The sequence below is a fragment of the Aythya ferina genome (assembly GCF_964211825.1).
Source record: "Aythya ferina genome assembly, contig: HAP1_SCAFFOLD_207, whole genome shotgun sequence".
Classification (NCBI taxonomy): Eukaryota; Metazoa; Chordata; class Aves; order Anseriformes; family Anatidae; genus Aythya; species Aythya ferina.
The window spans coordinates 113,092-136,157 of record NW_028181326.1 but is presented as its reverse complement, the minus strand read 5'-3'; the positions used below and the strand labels follow the sequence as shown (position 1 = coordinate 136,157).

The window sequence follows — 23,066 nt, the reverse complement described above, 5'->3', positions numbered from 1 at the left end:
GGTAATGGGGGGGGGGGACACAGGGGACAAGGGGGGGGCCCAGTCGTCCCGGGGGGGGCACTCGGGTGTCCACGGCAGAGCAGGCGGCTGCAAAAAGGGACCAGGATGAATTGGGGGGGGGGCACAAGTGGGTGGGGAGGGGGGCAGGTAACAGGGGCTGGGGGGTCCCAGGTGTTTGGGGGGGGTCCAAGGTGTGGTTTTTTTTTTTTTTTTGGGGGGGGGCAGGTGTTTTGGGGGAGGGTCTCAGGTGTTTGGTGGTCCCAAATTGTGGGGGGGGGGGGTCTCAGGTAACAGGGGGGGGCCCTGGGAGGGGGGGTCCCAGGTAATGGGGGGGGGTCCCATGTAACTGGGGGGGGGTCCCAGGTAATGGGGACCCCAGCTTTTTTTGGGGGGGGCTCCCAGATGATGAGGGGGGGACACAACACCAGGTGATTTTTTTTTGGGGGGGGGGCACGGGGGGGGGTCCCAGCTGTCCCCAGCCGCTCCCTACCTGGCTCAGCCTCGGGACAGCCACGGGGGGGGGCAAAGTCCAGCCATGGGGGGGGGGGGGTCCCAGAGCCTCTCCGTGAGCCTCTGTTAATGATCGACCCCCCCCGGCCCCCCCCCATCATGGGGATTCCCCCCCCCCTCCCTGGGCAAAGGTCACAAAGGGGGAGGGGACAGTGGGAGGCTGCGACTCTGGGGGGGGGGGCAAAGGGAGGGGGGGGGTCATGTGGGTCCTATGGGGGGGGGGGGCACGAGGGTCCCATGGTTGGGGTCATATCTGGGGGTCCTGGGGGGGAAGGGTGTCATGGGGGGGCACCCAGACACTTGGGGGGGGGCACCTGGAACCCCTTGAGGGGGGGTCTTATTGTGGGGGGGGGGAATTAGGGGGGGTATAATGCCTCATTTTGGGGTTAAACCCCCCAATTTTGGGGGCCTAATGCCTCATTTTCAGGCTAACCCCCCCAGTTTTGGAGGCCTAATGCCTCATTTGGGGGGCTAAACCGACAATTTTGGGGCCTAATGTTTCATTTTGGGGACTACACCCCCCAGTTTTGGAGGCCTAATGCCTCATTTTGGAGACTAAAACCCCCAATTTTGGGGGCCTAATACTTCATTTTGGGTGTTCAGCCCTGTATTTTTAGGCCCCGGAGGCTCCATTTTGGATCTTACAATTTTTAGGCTAAAACCTCTCATTTTAGGCTTCAAATCCTCATTTCTGTGTCTGAAAGCTGCATTGAGTCCAGAGCCTCCCTTTTAAGCTGCAAACTCAATTTTTCGTGTCCAGATCCTCAAATTTAGGGCCCAAAACATTATTTTTGGGGTTGAAACCTGCATTCTTAGGCCCAAACACCCATTTTGGGGCCTAAAGACTCACTTTTAGCATTCAAAGCCCCATTTTCAGGCCCCAAACCTTCACTGTCGATGATGAAGGCCTTTTTTTACAGCTCCCAGCTTCATATTTAGGATCCAGTGCCTAATTTTTGGCTACAAAACCCCATTTTGATGTACTAAAAGCTGCATTTCCAGTGTCAAAGGCCTCATTTTCAGGGTCCAAACCCTCTCTTTAGAGGCCAAAGCCTCCTTTTAAGAATGAAGCCTTCAACATGGGCCCCAAACCCTTATTTTAGGGCCCAACCCCTCAATTTTATAGGACCCAAAGCTTCGTTTTTAGGATACAAAGCCTCATTACAGAGCCCAAAGCCTAATTTTTAGGATCTAAAGCTTTATTTTCATAGCCCACAGCCTCATTTCGAGAACTTAAAACTTCATTTCATGCCCCAAAGCCTGTTTTGGGGTGCAAACCGTCGCTTCCATGCCCCAAACTTCAGTCTGGGGTTCTAAATGCGATAGGCATGGCCATAAAATGTCTTCTGTTTTGGGAGCTTTTTGTCCCTTATGACCCATGTCAATGTGGTGACCGTGTCGTTGGTCACGTTGGTGGTCACATTGGTGATCGTGGTGGTCACAGAATACCCCAAGTTGGAAGGGACCCACAAGGATCATCAAGTCCAACTCCTGGCTCCGCACAGGTCTACCCCAAAATTCAGATCCTGTGACTGAGAGCGCAATCCAAATGCTTCTTAAACTCCGACAGGCTTGGTGCTGAAGGGCTCGGTCATGTTGGTGGTGGTCACGGTGGTGCTGGTCATTTTGGCGGCGGTCATGTTGGTAGCGGTCATATTGGCGGTCACGTTGGCAGTCGTGTTGATGGTCATGTTGGTGGTCATACTGGTGATCATGGTGGTCATGCTGGTGGTTATATTGGCGGTCACATTGGCAGTCATGTTGGTGGCAGTCGTGTTGGCGGCGGTCATGTTGATGGCGGCCGTGTTGGTGGCGGTCATGTTGGTGATGGTCTTGCTGGTGGTCATATTGGTGGTCATATTGGTGTCGGTCAAGTTAGCGGTGGTCATGGTGATGGTGGTCATGGTGACAGTGGCTATATTGGCAGTCATGACGTAGGTGATGACGTCATAATGATGTCACAATGGAGCGGTGCCCGTGTCATCGCCCGGCAGGGTATAAAAGGGGGGGGAGCGGCGCCAGGCTCTTCACTCTGGAGAAGTATCCGGAGAGCGAGCGCAATGATCAAGAAACGCGTGACTTTTGCCGATGAGGTGCTAACCAACGCGAGGCGGAGCCCGGTCCGCTTTTGGGATGGGCTGAAGGTCTCGCACCTCATGCCCAACATCACCTTCAAGGGTAGGGGCACCCCTGGCACCGCGGGATTGCAGCTCAGCCATGTCTGGGGGGGGAACCAGCCTCTGCGGGGGTCTCTTTTTGGGGTCGGGGATGTGATGGCTCTTTTCGTAACGCAGGGTCTTGGGGTGGTGGAAGGGTGGTAGCCACGAGAGGCAGTGCGTGACCTGATTTTTTTTTGCCTTCCAGAGAAAAGAAGCATCTGGGATGCTGTGTCATCCTACATCCAAGAACACCTCCAGCTGGGCCAGGTGGGTTGGCACCCCCGTCCCCCTTATTCCCCTCCTTAAAAGCAGGAAACTCACCCCAAAAGGCCCCACCGAGGGACCCACAGGTATCGCACAAGTGCGGTGTTGCTTGTGGTAGGCGGTGCGGTATCTGATCCTTAACCTTTTTTCTTTCTGTTCTCTGCCACTTGCAGGGCGTCCGAATTCCTGCCCTTGGCTCCTTCGACGTTGTCCCCAGATTAATCAAGGACGGGAATAAGACTGTGACTTTCCTGATGCCCACGTTCCGCCTGGCCAGGAACCTCATCGTTGCCCACAGCCTCACAGCTGACAAGGAGTACCTGCCAGGTAAGAGGGTGCAGGAATCCCTTGCTGCATGGATCTCAGGTGCTTCTCAGAAGCAAAGCACTGCCTGCACGGAGCAGGTCCCAAACCGAAGCCTTTCTGGGTGACGACTGCCATGAGCAGCACTGGGGAACACGCGGGGAAGGGCCGCTGGTGACCGACTCCATCCCTCTCGTGTCGTTTTCCAGGCCATAAGGAGCTGGAGCCCCTCAAACTCCCTGAGGTGGCCGCCAACGTCTACATGTCCTCGCAGAGAGTGGACAGCTGCATCCAGGGCACCATGTCCCTCATCTCTCGCTGCTTGGGGAAGGGGAAGAACATCGCCCTCATCCTGAAGGACATGGGGGTGCTCATCATTGAAAGCACAAGAGTGCAAATGAAATTCTATTATGAATTCCTGGAGAAGCTGTCCGGGAAGGAGAACCTTCAGAAGGCTCTTTTCAAGGTGAGGGTTTTGTTTTCCCCACGGCCTGGGCAGCCTCACAAGGGGGCAGCAGCAATGCTTGCCCTTGGCCCACCAAGACCTCTTGGGTTGGAGCTCTTGGCCAACCTCTTGGGGTGGCCAACCAACCCAAGCCCTGGGCTTCTCCATGACCGAGTGGAGGCCAGGCGGAGGACATTTGCCATCTCCATTCTCCTCCATTGCAGATCCCCCAGCTGATGAACATGGTGGTGTCGCGGGTGACACCCTTGGCCTCCCTGACCTCCTCTAAACATGTCATCGTCTTCCCTTTGTGAGTATATTTGTGGCTGTGGTCACTGCTTGGGTTCAGTAGCGTGTTCTCCTTGCACCCATGGGTGCCCAGCCGGTGGGGTGGATCTGATGGGGGCAGACGGAGGAATTGAGGCAGCGCCTGCCTCCCGTCGAGGCCTGGGCTTCTTTGCTGGATGAGCCCATTGCCCAGGATGGACCTTGGGGATGGGGCTTTTATGGCAACGTGAAAACGGGTGATTGTGGAGTGCCCTGGGTCACGCTGATGTCTTCTTTTGCCAGGTTTGAAATGGAGAGCATGCTCAAAAAAACGCCCCAGGACCGCGCCAAGGACAAAAAGAAAGAAGGGGCTTTTCCTCTTCTCAGCCAAGCTGGGAGAAGAAAAGCAGCTGCTGGTTCCTCTCGAAAGGACAGGGAACCAACTTCTGGTGAGAAAACCCATCGCGGAGCACCCAAAGGCTCTGCCTTGCACCACAGCCTCTTGTCACTGGGCCTCCAAAATGGAGCCCCCGGGTGCGAGGTGCCTGATGTGCCCGGCCCTGGGCGCTGCAGGAGGACGGGGATGAAGACACCCCCTAAAATTGGCTGTAGCCAGCTCTTTTCTCCCAGAACTTGGCCCCAAAAAAATACTGAGGCCTAGAAATGAGCTGGGCGAGGGCTGGTGCCAAGGAGGGCCTCGGGGAGCAGCCTCAGCACCCGGCGTGTCCCCAGGGATGGCAGTATCACAGAAATGTTCTTCTAACACCTCTCCTTCCCGATTCTAGGCAAAGGTCTCGGGCTTCCTTCCCTTGTCCCCACGGAGGCAGCAGAACAAGCAGCCCTCGAGGGGGAAATGGAGAAGCAGAGGAAGGCTCCCTTGAGGTGAGGCTGGAGGCTCCGGATGGGTGGGATGAGGCTGCCAGGAGCCCCCCCAACTTTTAGGGCTGCAGCATCCAGTGCTGCATGGGGGGGGTGCAGGATGCGACCCCAAAACCATCGTGGATTCTTTGTTCTTCCATCAGGCTGCCAGCGATCCCGGAGAAGCCGTCTCGCAAGGACGGAAAATCGGCGCCCAAAGGCAAGACGGGACAGGCAAAGACAGCCGGAGCCTCGAGGCAGAAACAAGGAAGAGGAGTGGGGATGTTTCCTCCCTGTGAGGAAGAAAACCTGACAACCAAAAAGATCCCCCGGCCTCCAGGACCCACAGAGCTGTCATTTCCCATGATAAGCGTGTTATCACCGGCGAGCTCCGAGGCCAGCCTCCCGGAGGAACCCACCTACAACGTCTACAGGCTGCAGCCACCGGGAGACGAGGCAGCCGAAAGGTTAAAGAACAGGCCTGAGACCTTCTGGACGGTGCTAAAGGAACCTCAGAAAAACATCTTATCAATGAACAGCACCGAGAGCACCCACCCGGTGTCACCCACGCCCAGAAGACCCATGTCAGCCCAACCCAAACCACCGAAAACTGGGCCGGGGCTCTCCATTTTGTGGCCCCAGCCACCCTGAAACCCAGGCTTTGATCGCCCGACCTAGCAAGGAGGCCATCAGAGTTGGCAAAAAGAGGTGCGTGATCCACATCGACGTCATTTTGGGGGGCTCAAGCCTTGTAGGGAAGCAGAGTTATGGGGACAGCAGGGTCTCTCCAAAGGGATCTCAGTTTTGAGCCATGGGTTGGCTCAATCCAACCCAAAACCTTTGTCTCCTTCATCACTAGACTCAAGTCCTTAAATTTCTATCTTCTGTTGACCCAAAGAAAACAGCAGGGCACATTTTTCAGGGTTTGGAAGGCCTAACAAAGCTCTTGGCCACAGAGGAGAGGGTTTTTCTGCAGCTGGGTGCTGCTTTCGATGCATTTGGGGAAGAGAAAGACTTTTTTTGGGTGGGACCAGCGGAGTTTAGGAGCAAAATCTGCTGCTGGCTAGAGTATGGGGTAAATAGGAGGGAAAAAATGAGGGAAATGGCTGTCCTGGCCTCATTGTCAGGACTTGAAGCTATCCCCACGGTGTGCATGAGCGTAAAGAAGTCAAAAAAACAAACAAACAAAACAAAACAAAAAAAAACACATTAACATTGTCTCTGTTTCTTTGCAGATACCCATCTTTCTTCCTGACGCAATGGCCTCAGGAAGGAGGTGGAGGAAAACACGATGAAATCACAAAAGGCTGTTGATTTTTTTTTTATGAGGCTCGTTCGTTAGGAGGGGGGTGAAGGTTGCTTTCCAGACAGGTTCAAAGTCTCCAAAACCACTGCAGCATCCCACAAAAAGCAGGACCCAAGGCGGCAGTGGGGGCCAAGACACCCACATCCCTACACCACCACCCCAAGGCTCCACCCTCTGGCCACCATGGGGCAGTTCGGCCTCATTTATGTTGAGAAATGGGCACATATGTGGACAAATGGCCAACAAACCCTTTCCCAAGGCCATCAGCCCTTCTGGGGACCCACCACGGCCCGGGATGTTGAGCTTTGGCCAACAAGATGGGTGGGCTGCAATGGAGGGCCTCCGCTGCAGCCTACATCCCATCATGTTGGGAGCAATTGGGAACCCACGGTTTTTTAGAGCCATTCCTTGACACGAGAGGGACCCCTTTGGGTGCCAGGCGACCCCTTTGGTCAACCACGGGGCAGTTTCAGCCCAGGTCCACATTTTTGGCTCTGCAGGTTGAGCCCAGCCACAGCTTGAGCTGGCTCCTTGAGTCAGACCTTGGCCTGGAGGTGGCCTCCTCAGCCCAACTTTGGGCCTGCTTTGGCCCCTTTTGGGTTTTCCCCGGGGATCACGGGGTTGTGTCTGCCCCTGGATGATCCCATAATTGAACCCGATCCCAACCCCTGCTGAAAATTGGCCCTTGTAAATTTGGAGTCACCTCTTCCTGCCAACCCCCAGCTTGGCCAAATTCCAGAGCTCAGAACAAGTCCAACATAAAGATGTAAACCCAGCTGATTATAACTAACATATTTTAATAGTGCAAATTATTTTAAGGAGGAGAAGGGAAAAATTTGCGAACATGAGGAGGTTTGGCTCAGCTTCGCCGCCGGGGATGGCTGCAGGCTTTTAGCTCCATTGCAAAGTGTAGTCTTTGCCTAATTCAAGTTCAAGCTGGGTGGTTAAAAGGACCTTTAAAAAGCAAAAGAAATTAAAAACAAAATCAGTGAGCTAATCGCATCTGAAGACATCTTGTATTTTTGCTGCTCATATAGCTCGCATTACTGAAAATTTGCCTAAATACCATCAATTTCTTCATTCGAACTTATGAGGTTCTTATCCCCTCCCCTTCTATTGATAAGACATGAGTGGTTTTTTGTTGTTGTTGTTTTCTTTTACATAAAAATTTGGAGTATTGCGATCGTGTTTATGAATTTCTTTCTCCATCCCAAGTAGAATGGCAAATGAGAAAGTTCGCTTTTCTCAATTAATCTTTTTTGGTTATATAAGCTGTTTATATATTATATATACTATAATATTATTTGTTCACATTATATTAATTTTGCTGTAACATGAACAATCATGTTATGATTTGTTCATGTTATATTAATTATCATATGATTAATTATAACGTTAATATTATTATTCAACATCATATAAATAATGTTATGTAAAATACATAACAAAGCAACCTGATATTTTTCTTTTATATCCTTTTTTGACATAATAATTCTGTATATTTAACAACTTGTGACGTAATCGTTTTGCTTTCCACCATCAGGCAGAAAGGAATAAGACCCGACATACGCCGCGTGCCCTAAATTCAATTCACCATTAACCCTAACCGGTCTTTTTACCTGCGTCGTGGCGTTGTAGGACAGTGAGTGTGCGGATGGGATTTCTATGCCATTCTCCAAAACCGCCAGCCGCGTCACGGTCGTCTTCAGCCCCAAAGTTTTCACAGTGGTAAATTTCAAGTTGTTCGGGTCAGAGTAGCCCTGGTGCAAAACCTTTATCTCTAAGGTGTTCTGAATGGGAGAAGGAAATCAGTGTTTTGTTTTGTTTTGCTCAAATTCAAATATTTTTTTCATAATCACAGTGTCATAGCAATAGGCTAAAATAGCTGTGCTATTTTAGGTTTCTGTTTAGCACAAATTGGTGATGTTAATTGCATTATAGCAGCACCAGGACGCAAAACACTTCTCAGCTCCTTGGGGTACAGCAGGAGAATTTGTGGATGTATATATGTGTGTATAATATATAAGTAAATATGTATTATAGTAGTAATATTTTAATAGTAATATATGTATAAATGTGTGTATAAATATATATATAGAATACATTTATATATATATAATACATTTATAAATATAATACATATATACATGTAATATATAATGCATATATATAATACATATATATGTGTGTGTATATATATTATATATGGGGAATAGCCCCCAAAAGTAAATTAAGTTGCTCCGACTTATTCTGGTGCAGGTGCAAAATGACTTCATCCTTCCAGGGTGTGCTATTGCAGCCTTGCAAGCCCAAGCAAATTTTCCTTAAAAATCAGCAATTAGAGCTCTACGCCCGTTGTCACGACACTAAATAAGAGCCAGCACAGAGATATCAAAACATTAAAAATCCCAAATTTAAGCTTTGTTAAACGGATAGTAGCAACCAGGCTGGGCACTGCAGCCCAGGGAGTTTCTGTTACAAACCTGACGAGCAGTAAATGAGGTCAGCAGATAGACACCATCCTCATACGCATCTGTTAAAAGACCAAAATAAAGTGAAATATGGACAATTTATATTTTAAATTTAATAGAAAATTTGTGCTGTACATAGCTACATGCTATATATGTGCATATGCATCGTGCAGCCTGCTACGTGCTGGTACGTTAAAACCCACAATTTTGTGCATTAATTGGGATAATCTCAGCTGTTGACTTCTAAACTAATACATGGCAGGCTTCTAAAAATCTCTTGTCTTCTGAATTTATTAATATTGAGGAGTTTAGTTAAAGCTTTCCACTTCATCTGCGGTGTGATTCCCGCTTCATCTTCCTATAAATTGGAGAAGAAATCCCTATTCTGTGTGTTCCCTCAGGTCCGAGGCACAATTTAATTTCTGAAAAATGCAAATTCTCTAAATAATAACATTATGCTTTTAATTTAGCATTGTTTCACTCATTTTGCCATTTTCCTTGGTTTATGTGTAATCATTTTAATCTTTTTCCTGACATTTTTTCTGCTCCATCCCTCTAAACACACCCTTGTGTGATCGTTGCACAATATCCCCAAAATGAAAATTCAGTGCTCGTGTTTACAATCCACAGAGCTAAAAAAAAACAATATTTGTGCCTTGTGGGCACTGAATTTGGGGGATTTTTTGTGTAAATGACCGTTTTTGTACTTACCAATGCGCACCCCGTCGTCCCAATAAAGTTGACCTTCTGCAAGCTGACTGTCATTCAAAGCAACAATAAGTGACAACGAGTTTTTTCGGCTATGAAAAAAAAAAAAAAAGACATTTTTCTTAGGTAATCCCATTTTATATTTATATTTTATTTTATATCTCATAAGAGGTATTAAGTTAAAAATTACATTATAGATGTTGCACACAATTTAGCTGCCACCAGCCTTCCCCTCTCTGTAACATTGTATTTAGGAAACCCAAAAAAATAATAAAATTGCCCCAAAATTGACATCCTGAGCAATGCTGGAATTGAATCAAGATGGGGATGCTTCCAAGAACGCCTCTCATCGCACAGGAAAATTTTGCTTTTCCCACTTAAAAATGTGACAGAAAAAAAAAAAAAAAAAAAAAAGCTGCCACGATTGAATTATTTATTTGCCATGCTACTAAATATTTCCCTTAAAAAGCCAAAATTGGAGTGTTTGATGGTGACCGCTCGTATCGTACCTGTAAGCGGTGGTGTTAGCGGGGCTCTGCTGGACGAGGATGTGCCCACCACGGATGTGGAGGTTGATGTGATCAAGAGGAGCGGATAAATTTCTGAATTCTCCCTTAGAGCTAAAATTCTCATCCTAATGGTGGAGAAAAACGGAAAACAGAAAAGAAAACACACCAAAAAAAAAACAAAGAAACAACTCCCCCCCCCAAAATAAACACCAAAACCTTGATAAAACCCCAACAAAACCTCAAGAAAACCCAAAATAACAAAAACAAACCAAAACAAAAAACACCAGAAAAGATGCCGCCCCCGTTGAATTCTTTGCTTAAAACTTTTAAAACTAATATTTTATTAATGCCTCCGAAAATATCAAGCAAGTTGTCGCTGCACAGCTTTTAAACGCAGCAACAGCTACGGATTTTTCAGGACAAGGGTTTAAGTTTGGCATTTTTCAGGACAACAGCTTAAATTCTGCATACAGAAAACAAGCCCGTGGTGGATTCCCACTCTTTTTTATAGGAAAAAAAAAAAAAAATATATATATATATATATATTTAATTACTTACTGTGTGGTAATCGTACCAGATGGCATTCGGGAAGTAAGCATTCACTGTTACAGCACCCTGGAATTAAAGATTTTTGTTTTGTGTCTATTCAATCCAAAAAGTGAAGCTCAGCTAAAGTAACGTTGAAAGTTTTTCTTGTTTTCTAATATGTTATTACTTTTTCCTAATTTTTTCTGGTATTTCTATCAGCTTTTACCTGTTCCAGCACAGGGCTGATGAGCAGTGCTGGTCCCCACAGAAATTGTTTCTGTATGTCCCATGTTGTCCTGTCTTCCACAAACCTGCAAAATTAATAAATAAATAAATCAGAAGTGGTCATACGCCGTTTTATTAACAATTTTTATGAAATATTTCCCTGTTGAAGCCTTTTTTCTTCAGTAAAAGTACCGGTTCCTCAACTGTAAGCATGGTAATAACAGGTAATAATGATTACCCGCTCGTTAATAATAAGTTCATCTATTTGATTAAAATAAAATAAAATAAAATAAAATATAAAATAAAATAAAATAACATAAAATAAAATAAAATAAAATAAAAATAAATAACATAAAATAAAAAAATAAAAATAAATAACATAAAATAAAAAAATAAAAATAAATAACATAAAATAAAAAATAAAATAAAAATAAATAACATAAAATAAAAAATAAAATAAAAATAAATAACATAAAATAAAAAATAAAATAAAATAAAATAAAATAAAATAAAATAAAATAAAATAAAATAAAATAAAATAAAATAATCTTACTAGAGACGGACCCTACTAAAGGAATAAGCTTACTCGTGGAGCAGGGGGCGGACCACGGTGCTGCCGTGAGCGTTGGCTTGGTACATCAGCGTGTAGAGGTAGGGCAGGAGGCTGTATCGGATATTCAGCACGTGCCGGGAAATGTCTTCAAAGGTTGAATTCCAGGAAACGGGATCTTGCCTCTGAAAAAGAGAAGCTCGTTGTCGCAGAGGTTTTATTTGGAAGAAACAGGAGAAAAAAAAAAAAAAAGCCTGGGTCAAAGAATTTATTCGTTTTTACAACAGAGTTCACGTTGAGCAATGTTTCTACCTTATACATCCCTCTTAAATTGATATAACTGATAATTGATATAATAATTTATATAATTGAGTGGTGGCAATTGTCAAATCTGCCTCAAAATGAGCACAGAAAAACATAATTTAGGAGAGCCAGGTGCAGCGTTGCCAATTCCTTCTCCTCCCCTAATTTAGGACACTGTTAGTTATTTGCAATTTCTTTAATTAGGGCCAGACATGCTACTCTGCTAGACCTAAGCAGGAAAAAATTCCTGTTTCTATTTTTGACATTTTTCTGGTTATTTCACATATATTTTTGATGTTTTTCTGGTTATTTCACGTATCTATTCATCATAATATTCATCAGATAAGCACCTATTTCATCTATCTACTCAAAACTCAGCTATTTTCATTTATTCATAAAAGCAACGCAATATTTTATGGTAAGAATTGAACAAAATAAAGGAATTTTGGGTACTTGGGAATCCAGTGTCACTGCTCCATTTTCTAGTTTGCTTCAAAATGACGAAGAATTAAAGATGATAACACTGAGGTCGTTTTTGCCCGTTTAAATGCAGAAAACCATGAAAGTAACTATTTTAGTAAGCATGATGTGATCCAATACAAATGGCCTACGTGAAAAAAATGCGATTTTAGTCTTGGAGACGTGGTCTGGTTCAATAAGGAATTGACACCCTTGAAAAATACTGATTGGCATCTTGCAAATGGGGTGAGCTGACCTAAAAATGGGATTTGGGGGAAAATGAACTCAGGCGTTGGGGTTGGCCAATGTCAATGGGGGACGCGCTCACCTTGGAGCCTTCCCCGTTGTGGTTCCTCGAATAGGGGTAAAAGGCTCCCAGCTGCATCCAGCGCAAGCACAGCTCGTACTCCGAGTCCGAGAAGAAGCCGCAGATATCCGCTCCTGTCTGGAAAGCCCGAGATTTTGTAGTTAATTGTCAATAATTGTTGATTGACAGCAGTCGATTTTTGTCTATTGAGAATAGTCGATGAAAGTCAAAGTTTGTTTAGTGATAATTGCTGATAAAAGTCAATATTTGTTGACTGATAATAGTCGATGATAATCGATAATTTTCTATTGATAATCGTTGAATATTGTCGATAATCGCCGAGTTAATTGAGATGGAAGGTAATAAATCAGGGGCTTACATAGGATATTCCGAAGAGACTGAACTCCATCATGCCTGCGAAGAAAACACGAGTCGGTAAGGACACGCGTGCTCATCAGGTGGACGGCGCGTTGCGTAGACCACACAACAATATTGGAAAAAGAAGAGAATCGCCACCATTTCCCTCATATCTTGTTGCCCCCAAAGAAATTTGGGGCAACAAGAATGGGATCAGGGAAAACAAAGAGGAATATGAGGAGAATGCGGGCAAATTGGCACGCCAAACCCAACTTCTGCAGAAATGGTGAAGAGTTTCTTAAGCAAAGAGGTCAAAAAGGAGTTGGCCGTGATGGTCCGAACCTTTTGGGCTAAACTGATGCGATTATGAGGAAGGAAACGAGCAATTAATGGACCCTTCTCTGTCAACTCACCGATAATTGACTTCTCCAGCTGGTTCCAGGCCGCGGTGTTGTCCCCCAGCCAATGCCCCGACCACTTCCCGCTGCTGGGGTACGTCGAGCGGGTGACGATGATGCCCCGCTCCTTCGTGATGTTCCTCAAGATGCTGGGATGGAGAACGGTCATCAGAATGCGGCCACGCAACCTTCATGTGCAACGGGTTTTGGGGAAGGAAGCCCCAAAAAACGCAACTTACTCAAAGGTTGGCTTGGTTTGGGACCACCCGTAGAGGTTGTGGACGTCGTAGTGGCGGACGAGGGTGCCGTCGGGGAGCTGCTGCTCGCCTTCCATGCATAGCGTCTTGTAGGCCAGCCCCGCTTCCCTCCATCCCAAAGCTACAGAAAGGGAGCAAAAACGCTTCTGTTTTAACAGGAATTCAACGATTTGCACTTCGATGATGTACCCTCCATTGGGGTTCGCTCCCTGGTACGCACGGGCATGGCTATTTATTTTATTTGATGGCTATTTATTTTATTTGATGGCTATTTTATTTATTTAATGGCTATTTTATTTATTTCTGACATTATTTATTTATTTATTTATTTATTTTAGGTTTTCTGAAGTTTAGCAAATCCAGAATTTCCTAAAATTCCCGTGTAGGCTTCTGCAAGGGAATTAATTACTCAAGTGTAGCTTGAGGATCCTCCTAAAGAGGATCAAAGAGTAAACAGAATATATCCTAACTAAGAAAATGCTGCAAAACTTTATTATTATTGATATCTCCGCAAAATATACACAGAAAACTGGGGAGAAAAGCCTATTTCTGAATACTCAGCCACTGCCAAATCCTGAGAAATGGTGCATCATATTTAAAGGCATCAGGAAACGAGAAATATCCCAATAAAGCTGTTACTAATATTACTATTACTAATCAATTCCACCCTACTCCAGTATTAACGGAATAGCAAATATTCCAAGAGAATTTCTCAATTAGGGTTCATAAGTTTACACAATCAGAGGAGGCACAAGGGTATTTTGGAAAGTCTTTGTCACAACTTTCACTATTAATCTGAGAAAACAACAAAACCCCAAAAGCCACATCCTTGGAGACATCCAAAACACAGTATCTAAATATAAGATAACTACCTAAACTCCACCTATTTTTAAACATCTTTATTTTTAAATACCTTAAAATACCTTTAAATGTCTTAAAATATATTTATTTTTAATTGTCTTAAAGTATATTTATTTTTAAGCGCCTCAAAATGTTTTTAAATATTTGGAAGTGTCTTTACTGTGATCAGACTTACTGGGCATGTACGGCGGGTTATTTAGCTCATTGTCTCTACAGCCCCAAACGGCCCCGTGAACAAAGCTGGATGGTTCATTCATGTCCTGAAAACAATGAAAAAAATAAAAATAAAAATGAAATGAACAAATTCTGCCTCAACATGTGCACCTGGCTCCTTTGGGCTGCACTAGCTTGCCAAATATTTGTTATCCTTTTTTTTTTTTTTTAAATCTTTTAATATTTTTTCTCATTTTTTCCCCTTATTCTTTTTTATGCTTTTCATCCTTTACTATTTTTCATCTTTTAATTAATTATCCTTTGTCGTTGGATAACTTCATAGCCAGATTCTGAGTATTGCATTTCCCCACATCAGATTAATTGGGATTAATCGAAGGTCACAGATTCAACTCTAAGAAATTCTTCTCTAACAGTCACATTTCCTGCAAAGGACCAATATTTCTCTGTGTGAAATTGAAAGAAATACAGAAAATATAGCTACACATTCATCATTTCCTAAAACCTCTGTACTGATAGCAAGTGTCCTTGGTGCCTGTGGCACTCTGGAGCTGGAAAGCAGGAAAATAACAAATATTTTGCTGTATTTCTAGACATTCTGGGATTTTTCTGTAGTAATATATTAATATTTAATAGACACTACAACTATTGCAGGTCCACTTACATTAAGAAGCAAACTAAACCTGTCATTTGGCCTCATTGGTTGAAAATAAGAGTTTCCTATTGCAAAAAATACACGGATTTTTAGGACCTGGTGGAAGATTAACAGCTTTGCAAAAGAGCCATTATGTAGGTAATAATAAAGTAGTAAATAACGAAGATTTGAGGAAGTCCAGTGTTTCAACAACAAAAAAAAAAATATATTGATGCTGTTAAGAAGAAAATGGCTTTTTAAATTTCCGTGGACCATCCCAATCATAAGGCACAACAAAAAATGTCAGAAATCGAATAATTTTTCACACTTACGATCCATATGCCGTCAAACTTCAAGCTCATCGATGCATTGCGGGGATTGTCGTAGACTTCCATGATTTCTGTCGCCCACCATTCAGTCGTGGAATTGCGGAAGAAGTCTGGAAAAGCGGTGTAGGCTCGGTAGAGCTGTGAAAATTGTAGGAAAAAAAATATATAAATATATCTAGAAATTGTAGACAGAGGACTGAAAGCATCCCACTGCTAAAACAATGGAATTTGGCTTAAAAAAAATGTTTTTGCTACATTTTTCAGATGTTCTGGAAGAAAGGCTTGACATTTTCTGCATCTCATGCCCGTGGTATTTTTCATTTTCTGTATTTTTTTAAAAAATTTTTTGCTGTCCCGCTCCAGCAACTCAGTTTTATCACCCATTTTTTTTTGCCATAATCTGATAAATTTGGTGTTCCTGCCCTATTTGTGACTACTGACAAAAAGTACCCATGCTTACTTCCACCTGGGTATCCCAATCCAGTGAGTTATTAACTGTCACGTTAGGATAATCCGGCCAGACCTAATTGGAGGAAGAACACGTTAATTAACCAAATGAAACTGGGTGTAATATATGGCTTTATAATCTATACAAATACATCTACTTAAAATAACAGATTCAAAATAATCCATATAAATATGTAGATTTACATAGCAGCTTGCTATATTCTCCAGTGGTGACTCAAACCAAAGGCGTTTTGATTTATGTCACCTAAATTTGGGGATTAATGTGATATTGGAAGTCTTTTAACATCCTGGCTGGCATGATGCTGGTTTGGATAAAATACCAAAAAAAAAAAAAAAAAAAAAAGTTTAAGAACTGCACCTTTCCATAGATGATTTCGTTGGAATTGGGCCACTTTATGAAGACGTCGTTCTGCACACCTCTGTCGAAGGCGAGGTAATTGGTTTCATTTCCAGATATGGCTGGATCCTAAGATCACAAGTAATACAATTTTAATTTTATGTTCCAAAACCAAATGCAGAAATCCTGCTAAATGTATTCCGCATTATTCAATCCCAGACCACAGCTGAAAAGCAGAAGCCCGAACTCACCAGGATTATGATAAACCTCATTCCTTCTTCTCTTATTTTATTAACTAGATCTGGTAATCCAGCAAACTCCGGGCTAAGCGTGAAGTCCAACTGCCGCTCCATATAATCAATATCTGTGTACTGGACGTCCTGTGGTTCACACAAAGAAGAAAATAATAAAAAATAAATTCTAGAAAAATCAACAGAAAGGCCTTTTTTTTGGTCATTTCCTGCCAAGAAGGAGGAGGAGGCCAAGAGGAAAGGAGGAGGCCAAGAATTGACAAATTTATTGGTTTTCTACGTACATAGGGTATTCTGGCTGCCTTCATGTCTTCTACTAATTGGGCAACTTCTTCATCATTTGCATATCCATAGCGGCACAACTGGAATCCCAGGGCCCAGTAGGGTGGCAAGACTGGTCGCCCGATCAGCTACAAATAAAGAAGAAAGAATATTTAATGCAAGCAGGTGAAAACAGAACTACAACAAAAACCACTTTGAATTTGTAGCAGGAATCGTACCGCGGTGTATTCCTGAACAACGCTCTCCGGTGTTGGACCCAAAACCATGTAAAAGTCCAGAATTCCCCCAATTGTGCGATACGTCAGAGCTGGTGTGGGCTGGAACGTCACGTCTGAAAACAGGGAGCAGGCAGTGAGGCAACAGACACCTGCGTAAGCTGCTATCTCAGAAACTGAGCTTAAAACACAGTGAAAATAGTGATTTTTATTTTTATTTTACCCATTCCGTTGCTGTTGAGCAAGAGAACTCCATGGGCATTGCCGTCTTCCTCAAGACCCATGTAGAATGGCTGGAAACCGTATGAATTCAACTTGTACTGCAAAAAAAAAAAAAAAAAGTAATTTTTATTGGAATGACATCATGAACCTTCTGCTTATTTGCATCTCCCAAGAAATGATACTTTACAAATAAATGATCAGACACACAACAGCCAACCAAAAACATTCAAAATCGTACTGCGGTAGATGTTGACCAGGAGCGCTCACTGTCAGCCTCAAATTTTAAGGTCAATCTATGCAAAATTTGGAAGGAGGGAAGCAAATGTATCCCTGCTTTTAAAAATTGTTAAAAATAGCTTTTCTAGGAGAAAACCTTTTTTCAAGTATTTCCATGTAGACTGTGGCTTTCTCTTGGTGACTTTCTCTTATTTTTTCATTTTCTCAAGATGGTGAAAGAGCTGGAAATTCGAGTTAAAATACAGCGCTGTTATTACACTACTAACCCCTTGAAAATATTTGGGTAATACATGAATGTGTGTAGATATAAAATTTTGGCTTTTCCTCTTTAGGAGGAAAACTGAAATTCCTAAGAAATTCCTAACTGAATCCCAACATCTCAGGAGTTCTCCAAGGTCTGATCTAGGCGTTGAGGTGCACTTTGGAGGACACCCCTCGTAGCCAAATCAATGCTGGTTGACACCAAGCAAAAAACATATTTTTTGGGGGAAAAAAAAGGGGAATTTGTCATCACTTACGCCAGGAGGCTGGTCCCTGGCGAACATCCCCCACGTGTGCCAGTTCAAGTCCTGGCGATACGTGGCGTGCTCGGTTTCGCCGAAGCCGTACACGTACTGGGAGGCCAGGCGGGTGGAAATCTGGATGAACATGTCACTAAACGTGAACGTGGGCAGCTGCGAATCCCAGCTAGAATGGGGCAAAAAAACAACAAAATGGTGATTTCAGCGTCGTGCTCGGCTGGCGACCCTTCCAAGGCCAACTCTTTTTTAAATGTCTTACTGTGCACAAAAGTTGGGATAAAATTGCTTTGGTTATCAAGAAAGGTTAGAGAACATTAGGAGGTTTGGTGTTTTTTTTTATTATTTTTATTTATTTATTTATTGAGCTTAATTTATGTTCTCTTTTTTTTGGGCAGCTCATTTCAAAACGGACAAAAATCAGCTTTTTTACTGTTAAAAACTGAGTTACAACCCAGTAAAGATCTTCCAATGGCTGACGTAGATGTGGGAGGCTGAATTACGGAACAACTCACTTATTCCTGCTGGCACAAATTATCTCAACTTGCAATTAAATTCTGATTACTTTAAGGAATGGCAAAAAAAAATATATTTAACTTGAAAAGAGTAAGACCTGCAGCTGCCAACTTCTTTGTTCTAGGGCTGGTGTGTGCTTCACCAAGGAAAGAAATTAATCTTATTGGATTTGTTAATTGCCCTGTTACTGAAATAGAGGGTTCTGTTTAACTCTGGGTTAATTATCTCTTACTTAAGAAAAAGTTGAGTGATTGCCAGTTTAGCAGAGTTTAGCTTTGGGCAGATGTGGGCATTTATTGGGACGGACACAAAAACTCCTATGTGGCATTACATGTGGGAAAAGAAACTTTGGGGGGAAATAAATTAAAAAAAAAAAAAAAAAAAAAAAAAAAAAAAAAAAGAGGAAAGGAAAAGAGAAGATAATGAAAATTTCAACTCAAAATCTCGATGGGAATGGGGTGAGCATGGCTTACAGGACTGTCCCCGTGCTCCTGCGTCGGACCTGGATCCCAAATGGCTTTGTCTGGACTGTGACATCGTAGAGTCGCTGCTCAGTCGTGCTCGTGGGGGTGCTGGGGAGGTTCAGCGGGACCGGCACCTCGTACCTTTTATTTGCGTAATCATAAATCTGTGCAGGGAAAAATTAATTCAGGTCAATGCACGTGGAATACAAAAATAAATAAATTTAAAAATAAAAATAAATTTTAAAATAAAAATAAAAATAATAAAAATAAAAATAATAAAAATAAAAATAAAAATAAAAATAAAAATAAAAATAAAAATAAAAATAAACAACCTTTATTTTCAGAAATTCAAGATAAAATAGCAAAAGTAGTATTCCTAGTGCATTAGATAAAATTAATTTACACAGTATTCCTATCGACTGATAAAATAAATTTACAGACTGGAGGACTCCAAGACTCCAAGTCAGACACAACGCTTTTCAAAACCTTGCCAATAATGAAAAGAATTTTAAAAATTGTGAATTTATTAAATGTTTTCCTTCAACACATATTCCTTTCTCAAATTCCTTCAAAATATTTGTGCTGGAAAATAAAGAGCAAAAGATTTTATTTTGGACAAGGAATTACTCTGAATTATTCAAATATATTAAGTAGATTTTTAGGTATGATGGATTTCACCTTTTTGGTTCACTTTTTAATAAGTTCTAAAAGATTCCTTTTTGGGTTTTCTGCATTATGTAGGATGACACGAGTTGATTCAAGAACTTCTGTCTGTTCATTTTAATAACATGCCCAATTTAGAGTTATTTTATTAAATGTAGAGTAATCAATTATAATCTAAATAAGGTATTAAGACTTCAGAAGTAGAATGGTCAAGAAAAAGTCATGTTTCATAACAGAACTGATCATATCAATTAAATCTCTTCAGTTCCAGTTCTGCATGACCTCCCACGTGTACATTGACATTGTATGCTCGATCTGTGATTTTCCTGCAGAAAAAGTGAGATGAAATTCCTCCACGAAAAACAAGATATAGCCTAAGAGTAATAAACACTCTTTAAATTGCACAGAATTGGGCAGAATCAGGCAGAATCGTACAGAATCACACAGAATTCCTTGGGTTGGGAAAGATCTCAAAAATGATCAAGCCCAACAGTTAACCTAGCATTTGGTTAAAAGGAAAATCATATTTTGACAAGAGTGCACCACTCACACAACGCTAAACAGACTCAAAATCTCATTCTGAGAAATATAACGAATTTAGCCAGCGGAGGACCCGAAACTGGGAGAAATACCTTAAACTGGAGCATGTCGTTGCTGTGGTATATCACCTCCAGGCGAAGCGTGCTGATGGGCGACGTGGACCTCTCAAAGGCCCTGGCCGTGGTGTTTGCGTAGGTGAGGTTGGCCACCAGCCCCGACGCCGTGTATTGGACATTGGAGATGGAATAACCGTTGTCAGAGCCGTAATAGCAGTAGGGAACGTTCGAACTGGAGGTATCTTCCTGAAAATGTGAGCACGTGGCCAGTTAGTGAAAGAGTCGCTTGGTTTTCTTTTTTTTTTTTTAATTTAGTTTTAAGCAGCAAGGATTCAGAAACTCGTTTTTTTTTGTTTGTTTTTTGTTTTTTGTTTTTAATTTATTTTATTATTATTATTATTTAGATAACGCACTTTTGTCCCCAACGTTAAGCAATGAAGGCAGATTTCTGCACCATTTTAGAAATAATGAACTTGTTCGAGTCAAGAATCCACCCTCGAATTATTCCAAGTGTCGACATTGGTTAACACCTCAGCTCTCAATAATCACCATTTTGCCTATTTGTACAAACAAATCTATGCTCATTGCATTTTAGCTCCTAACGAGTATTTTCACATCTTTTTTTTCACCAAATTCAAGGTCTCACTCAACTTCAGACCACGTTTTAAATATACTCAGTTCATAACTTGGCCAAACATGCTGCTGCATGAAGAGCCACTCCCAAATACCTAAAATTCCCCAAATATTTCTAATAATGGCAAATACTTCTAATAATGACAAATTTCAGGCAATTCGTCTAGAACTCCAGCCTGTCATCATGATGTCACAGTCATCACAACCACGCACAATAATCCAGAAGTAAAACCTAAAAATCTCCAGGAACAGGAATTCTGGTTTGGATCTATCCAACAGGGACACAACCCATTGCGTTCACAGAAAGAGGAAGATTCCTTGGAAACTCAAGGATTTCTTCTCATTTTGGATTTCTAGAGGAACAGATTTTAGCTGTATGTGTTTCAATGGAAGCTTATTATTCAAAAAAAAAATGCAAAAAAATCCCAAACCCGATGCCTTGCAGGTCTTGTTGGCAATGGCAGAGCCCAATGAAGGTAAGAATCTCAAGTTTCCTCTATTTTTTACAACCCTATTATTATTTCTATAATAATTTATAGAATATTTTTATAGAAATAGTTTTCTGTTTTTCTAATATTTCTATTATTTTCTATAATAATAGAAATACACCGTTATAATAATATACACTATATTATTATTTAATGTATTTCCCAAAACACCAGATTTTCTTCTGATTTTCAGGCTTCAGAACTGCTTGAAAACAGCTTCAGTGAACCACAGTTTTCTGAGGTGATATGGGAGAAGGACAAAAGGGACCTTTTCTTGTAAAAAAAAAAAAAAAAGTTATGATTCTTAAAACATGACAAATCTTTACTTACAGCCCAGATGCAGCCGCGTTGTTCGCATAGTTCCTTGGTGACCCCTGCGCTGGGATAACAATCAAATTTTTCGGTGGCACGGGTTCCTAGAGTCCATGTTAAGGTGTACGATTTGCCCAAATCAAGCTGGAGCCCACTTATAACAGCAAACTATAAAAATTAACAATAACGCAATTAAAAATTTACAATATTAACAATATTAACAAAAATTAACAGTAAGTTGTGTATCCCATTCATTATTGTCTTTTTTTTTTTTTTTTTTTAAGATCTGCAGAAACAAGAACTTGCCCAACATGACATTTTATGCACTCTGTTTTTTCCAAATGTTATTTTTTTCCAAATGTTAAATAATTTCATCCATTAAATATTAACCCAATGTTAAATTTCACCAAATTCACGCACAGATCTGGAAATGCTCCGACCCCTCAACTCACATGGAAGCACACTAGGGCTGAAGAGAATCGCACAGCTCTTAAATAAATGCTTAATTTTTTAAGCCAATTTATATATATATATATATTTTTTTTACGTTTTATATTTACAATTTGAAAACTGTTTGATTAAGTGGTAAAGAAGGCAAATATTATTTACCCTCCTGCAACATTAACTACAATCCTAAAACCATTCCTCCCCTTATAATTGTAACTGACCCACATAAATAATTAACAATCTTTTTTTTTTGTGCACAATGTCTGAGGGCAAATCAGATCTGCCACCTAAATACGTGCGTTTAATGAAATTACACTTTGTTTTTCTGCAGTAAAATCTGCATATACCAAAGATTTACAATACTACTGGCCACTTTCCACTGCAATATATACCCAGCAGATATAATAATATTATTACTTTATATATATTCATATAATTTTATATATATATAACATTTAATATTTATATATCTAATATATACAACTCCAGAAAATTATAATTCCAGTTTTCCTCCCGTTCTTTACCTTGTCTGTAGGATTATAGGTAATGTTATGAGAAGAAACTTGCACAGCATTTCCCTGCAGCACCGTGACTGTCATCAGTTCCTGCTGCAATCCCAAAATTTTGATTTCTTGGAACATCAGGTTATTCGGGTCGGAGTAATTGTTGTTTATGACGTTCAGTTGCAGCATGTTCTGAGAAACAATGAAATAATTGTATTGAATTGCCAATGTTTCCCCAGATTTTAATTCCGCTCTTCCTTTCACTCATTGGAGATATTCAGCTTAATTTTTTTTCCAGTATACAAGGATTTCTGTCAATTTGTCAGATTTTGAGACTCACAAGCATCGTGTTAATCTCCTTTCAAGTTCTACCTGCTGATGATGTTTTACAGTTTTTCTCCATTATAGACTTTCTAAATCTATAGAATTTATAAATTCTATAAGCAGATGTTTTTTTCTCACTCTATAATATGTCAAGAAACTGGAATTTTTCAGATATTATAAATAATTTTATTAGCGATAATATTTTGAAAATGGCACTTCTTAAACTTTGCCAAATACTCTCTTTCTTAGTAAGTATTGTAGGAATACCCATAGAAGTTTAACATTGGAAATGAAAATTATTAAAAAAAAAAAAAAAACATATGTATACTTACATTGGAAACTTTGAACTCATAGAAAATGTAGTTTCTATTGCCATCGGAAGCTAAAATACAGAAAAATAAATTTTGGTTG

General features: G+C 41.7%; 2 protein-coding genes across 2 annotated transcripts in view; one reads left to right on the top strand and one right to left on the bottom strand.

The window, feature by feature from the left end:
* Positions 1-993: 993 nt before the first annotated feature.
* LOC311428957 (uncharacterized protein) lies at positions 994-6,736 on the top strand. Its single transcript, XM_084540160.1, has 9 exons — positions 994-2,112; positions 2,282-2,688; positions 2,875-2,936; positions 3,107-3,260; positions 3,446-3,702; positions 3,906-3,991; positions 4,252-4,397; positions 4,734-4,830; positions 4,971-6,736. Exons 2-9 carry the CDS (start codon positions 2,463-2,465, stop codon positions 5,455-5,457), a joined length of 1,515 nt encoding a protein of 504 aa, XP_084396286.1. The 5' UTR covers positions 994-2,112; positions 2,282-2,462; the 3' UTR covers positions 5,458-6,736.
* A 153-nt stretch (positions 6,737-6,889) lies between these two features.
* The window catches only part of LOC311428956 (maltase-glucoamylase-like), a 34,592-nt gene continuing 18,415 nt past the window's right edge, over positions 6,890-23,066 (bottom strand). Inside the window, exons 23-48 of the mRNA XM_084540159.1 lie at positions 22,988-23,037; positions 22,353-22,523; positions 21,400-21,549; positions 19,985-20,194; positions 18,699-18,853; positions 17,710-17,878; positions 16,956-17,052; positions 16,736-16,848; positions 16,520-16,645; positions 16,236-16,364; positions 16,006-16,113; positions 15,640-15,702; positions 15,183-15,317; positions 14,221-14,305; positions 13,167-13,305; positions 12,943-13,076; positions 12,552-12,586; positions 12,194-12,310; positions 11,140-11,288; positions 10,555-10,639; positions 10,359-10,415; positions 9,801-9,925; positions 9,295-9,383; positions 8,596-8,645; positions 7,732-7,902; positions 6,890-7,066 (exon numbers count right to left, since the gene is read on the bottom strand). Coding sequence (XP_084396285.1) covers positions 7,004-7,066; positions 7,732-7,902; positions 8,596-8,645; positions 9,295-9,383; positions 9,801-9,925; positions 10,359-10,415; positions 10,555-10,639; positions 11,140-11,288; positions 12,194-12,310; positions 12,552-12,586; positions 12,943-13,076; positions 13,167-13,305; positions 14,221-14,305; positions 15,183-15,317; positions 15,640-15,702; positions 16,006-16,113; positions 16,236-16,364; positions 16,520-16,645; positions 16,736-16,848; positions 16,956-17,052; positions 17,710-17,878; positions 18,699-18,853; positions 19,985-20,194; positions 21,400-21,549; positions 22,353-22,523; positions 22,988-23,037 — 2,975 coding nt within the window. The 3' untranslated portion in view covers positions 6,890-7,003. The remainder of the gene's footprint in view (positions 7,067-7,731; positions 7,903-8,595; positions 8,646-9,294; positions 9,384-9,800; positions 9,926-10,358; positions 10,416-10,554; positions 10,640-11,139; positions 11,289-12,193; positions 12,311-12,551; positions 12,587-12,942; positions 13,077-13,166; positions 13,306-14,220; positions 14,306-15,182; positions 15,318-15,639; positions 15,703-16,005; positions 16,114-16,235; positions 16,365-16,519; positions 16,646-16,735; positions 16,849-16,955; positions 17,053-17,709; positions 17,879-18,698; positions 18,854-19,984; positions 20,195-21,399; positions 21,550-22,352; positions 22,524-22,987; positions 23,038-23,066) is intronic.

Bases quoted from the DNA above. Each gene is read 5' to 3' on its own strand.
- LOC311428957 (XM_084540160.1), top strand. From the start codon at position 2,463: ATGATGTCACAATGGAGCGGTGCCCGTGTCATCGCCCGGCAGGGTATA. The intron at 2,689-2,874 runs GTAGGGGCACCC...TTTGCCTTCCAG, and splicing joins GCCCAACATCACCTTCAAGG to AGAAAAGAAGCATCTGGGAT. The intron at 3,992-4,251 runs GTGAGTATATTT...TTCTTTTGCCAG, and splicing joins CATGTCATCGTCTTCCCTTT to GTTTGAAATGGAGAGCATGC.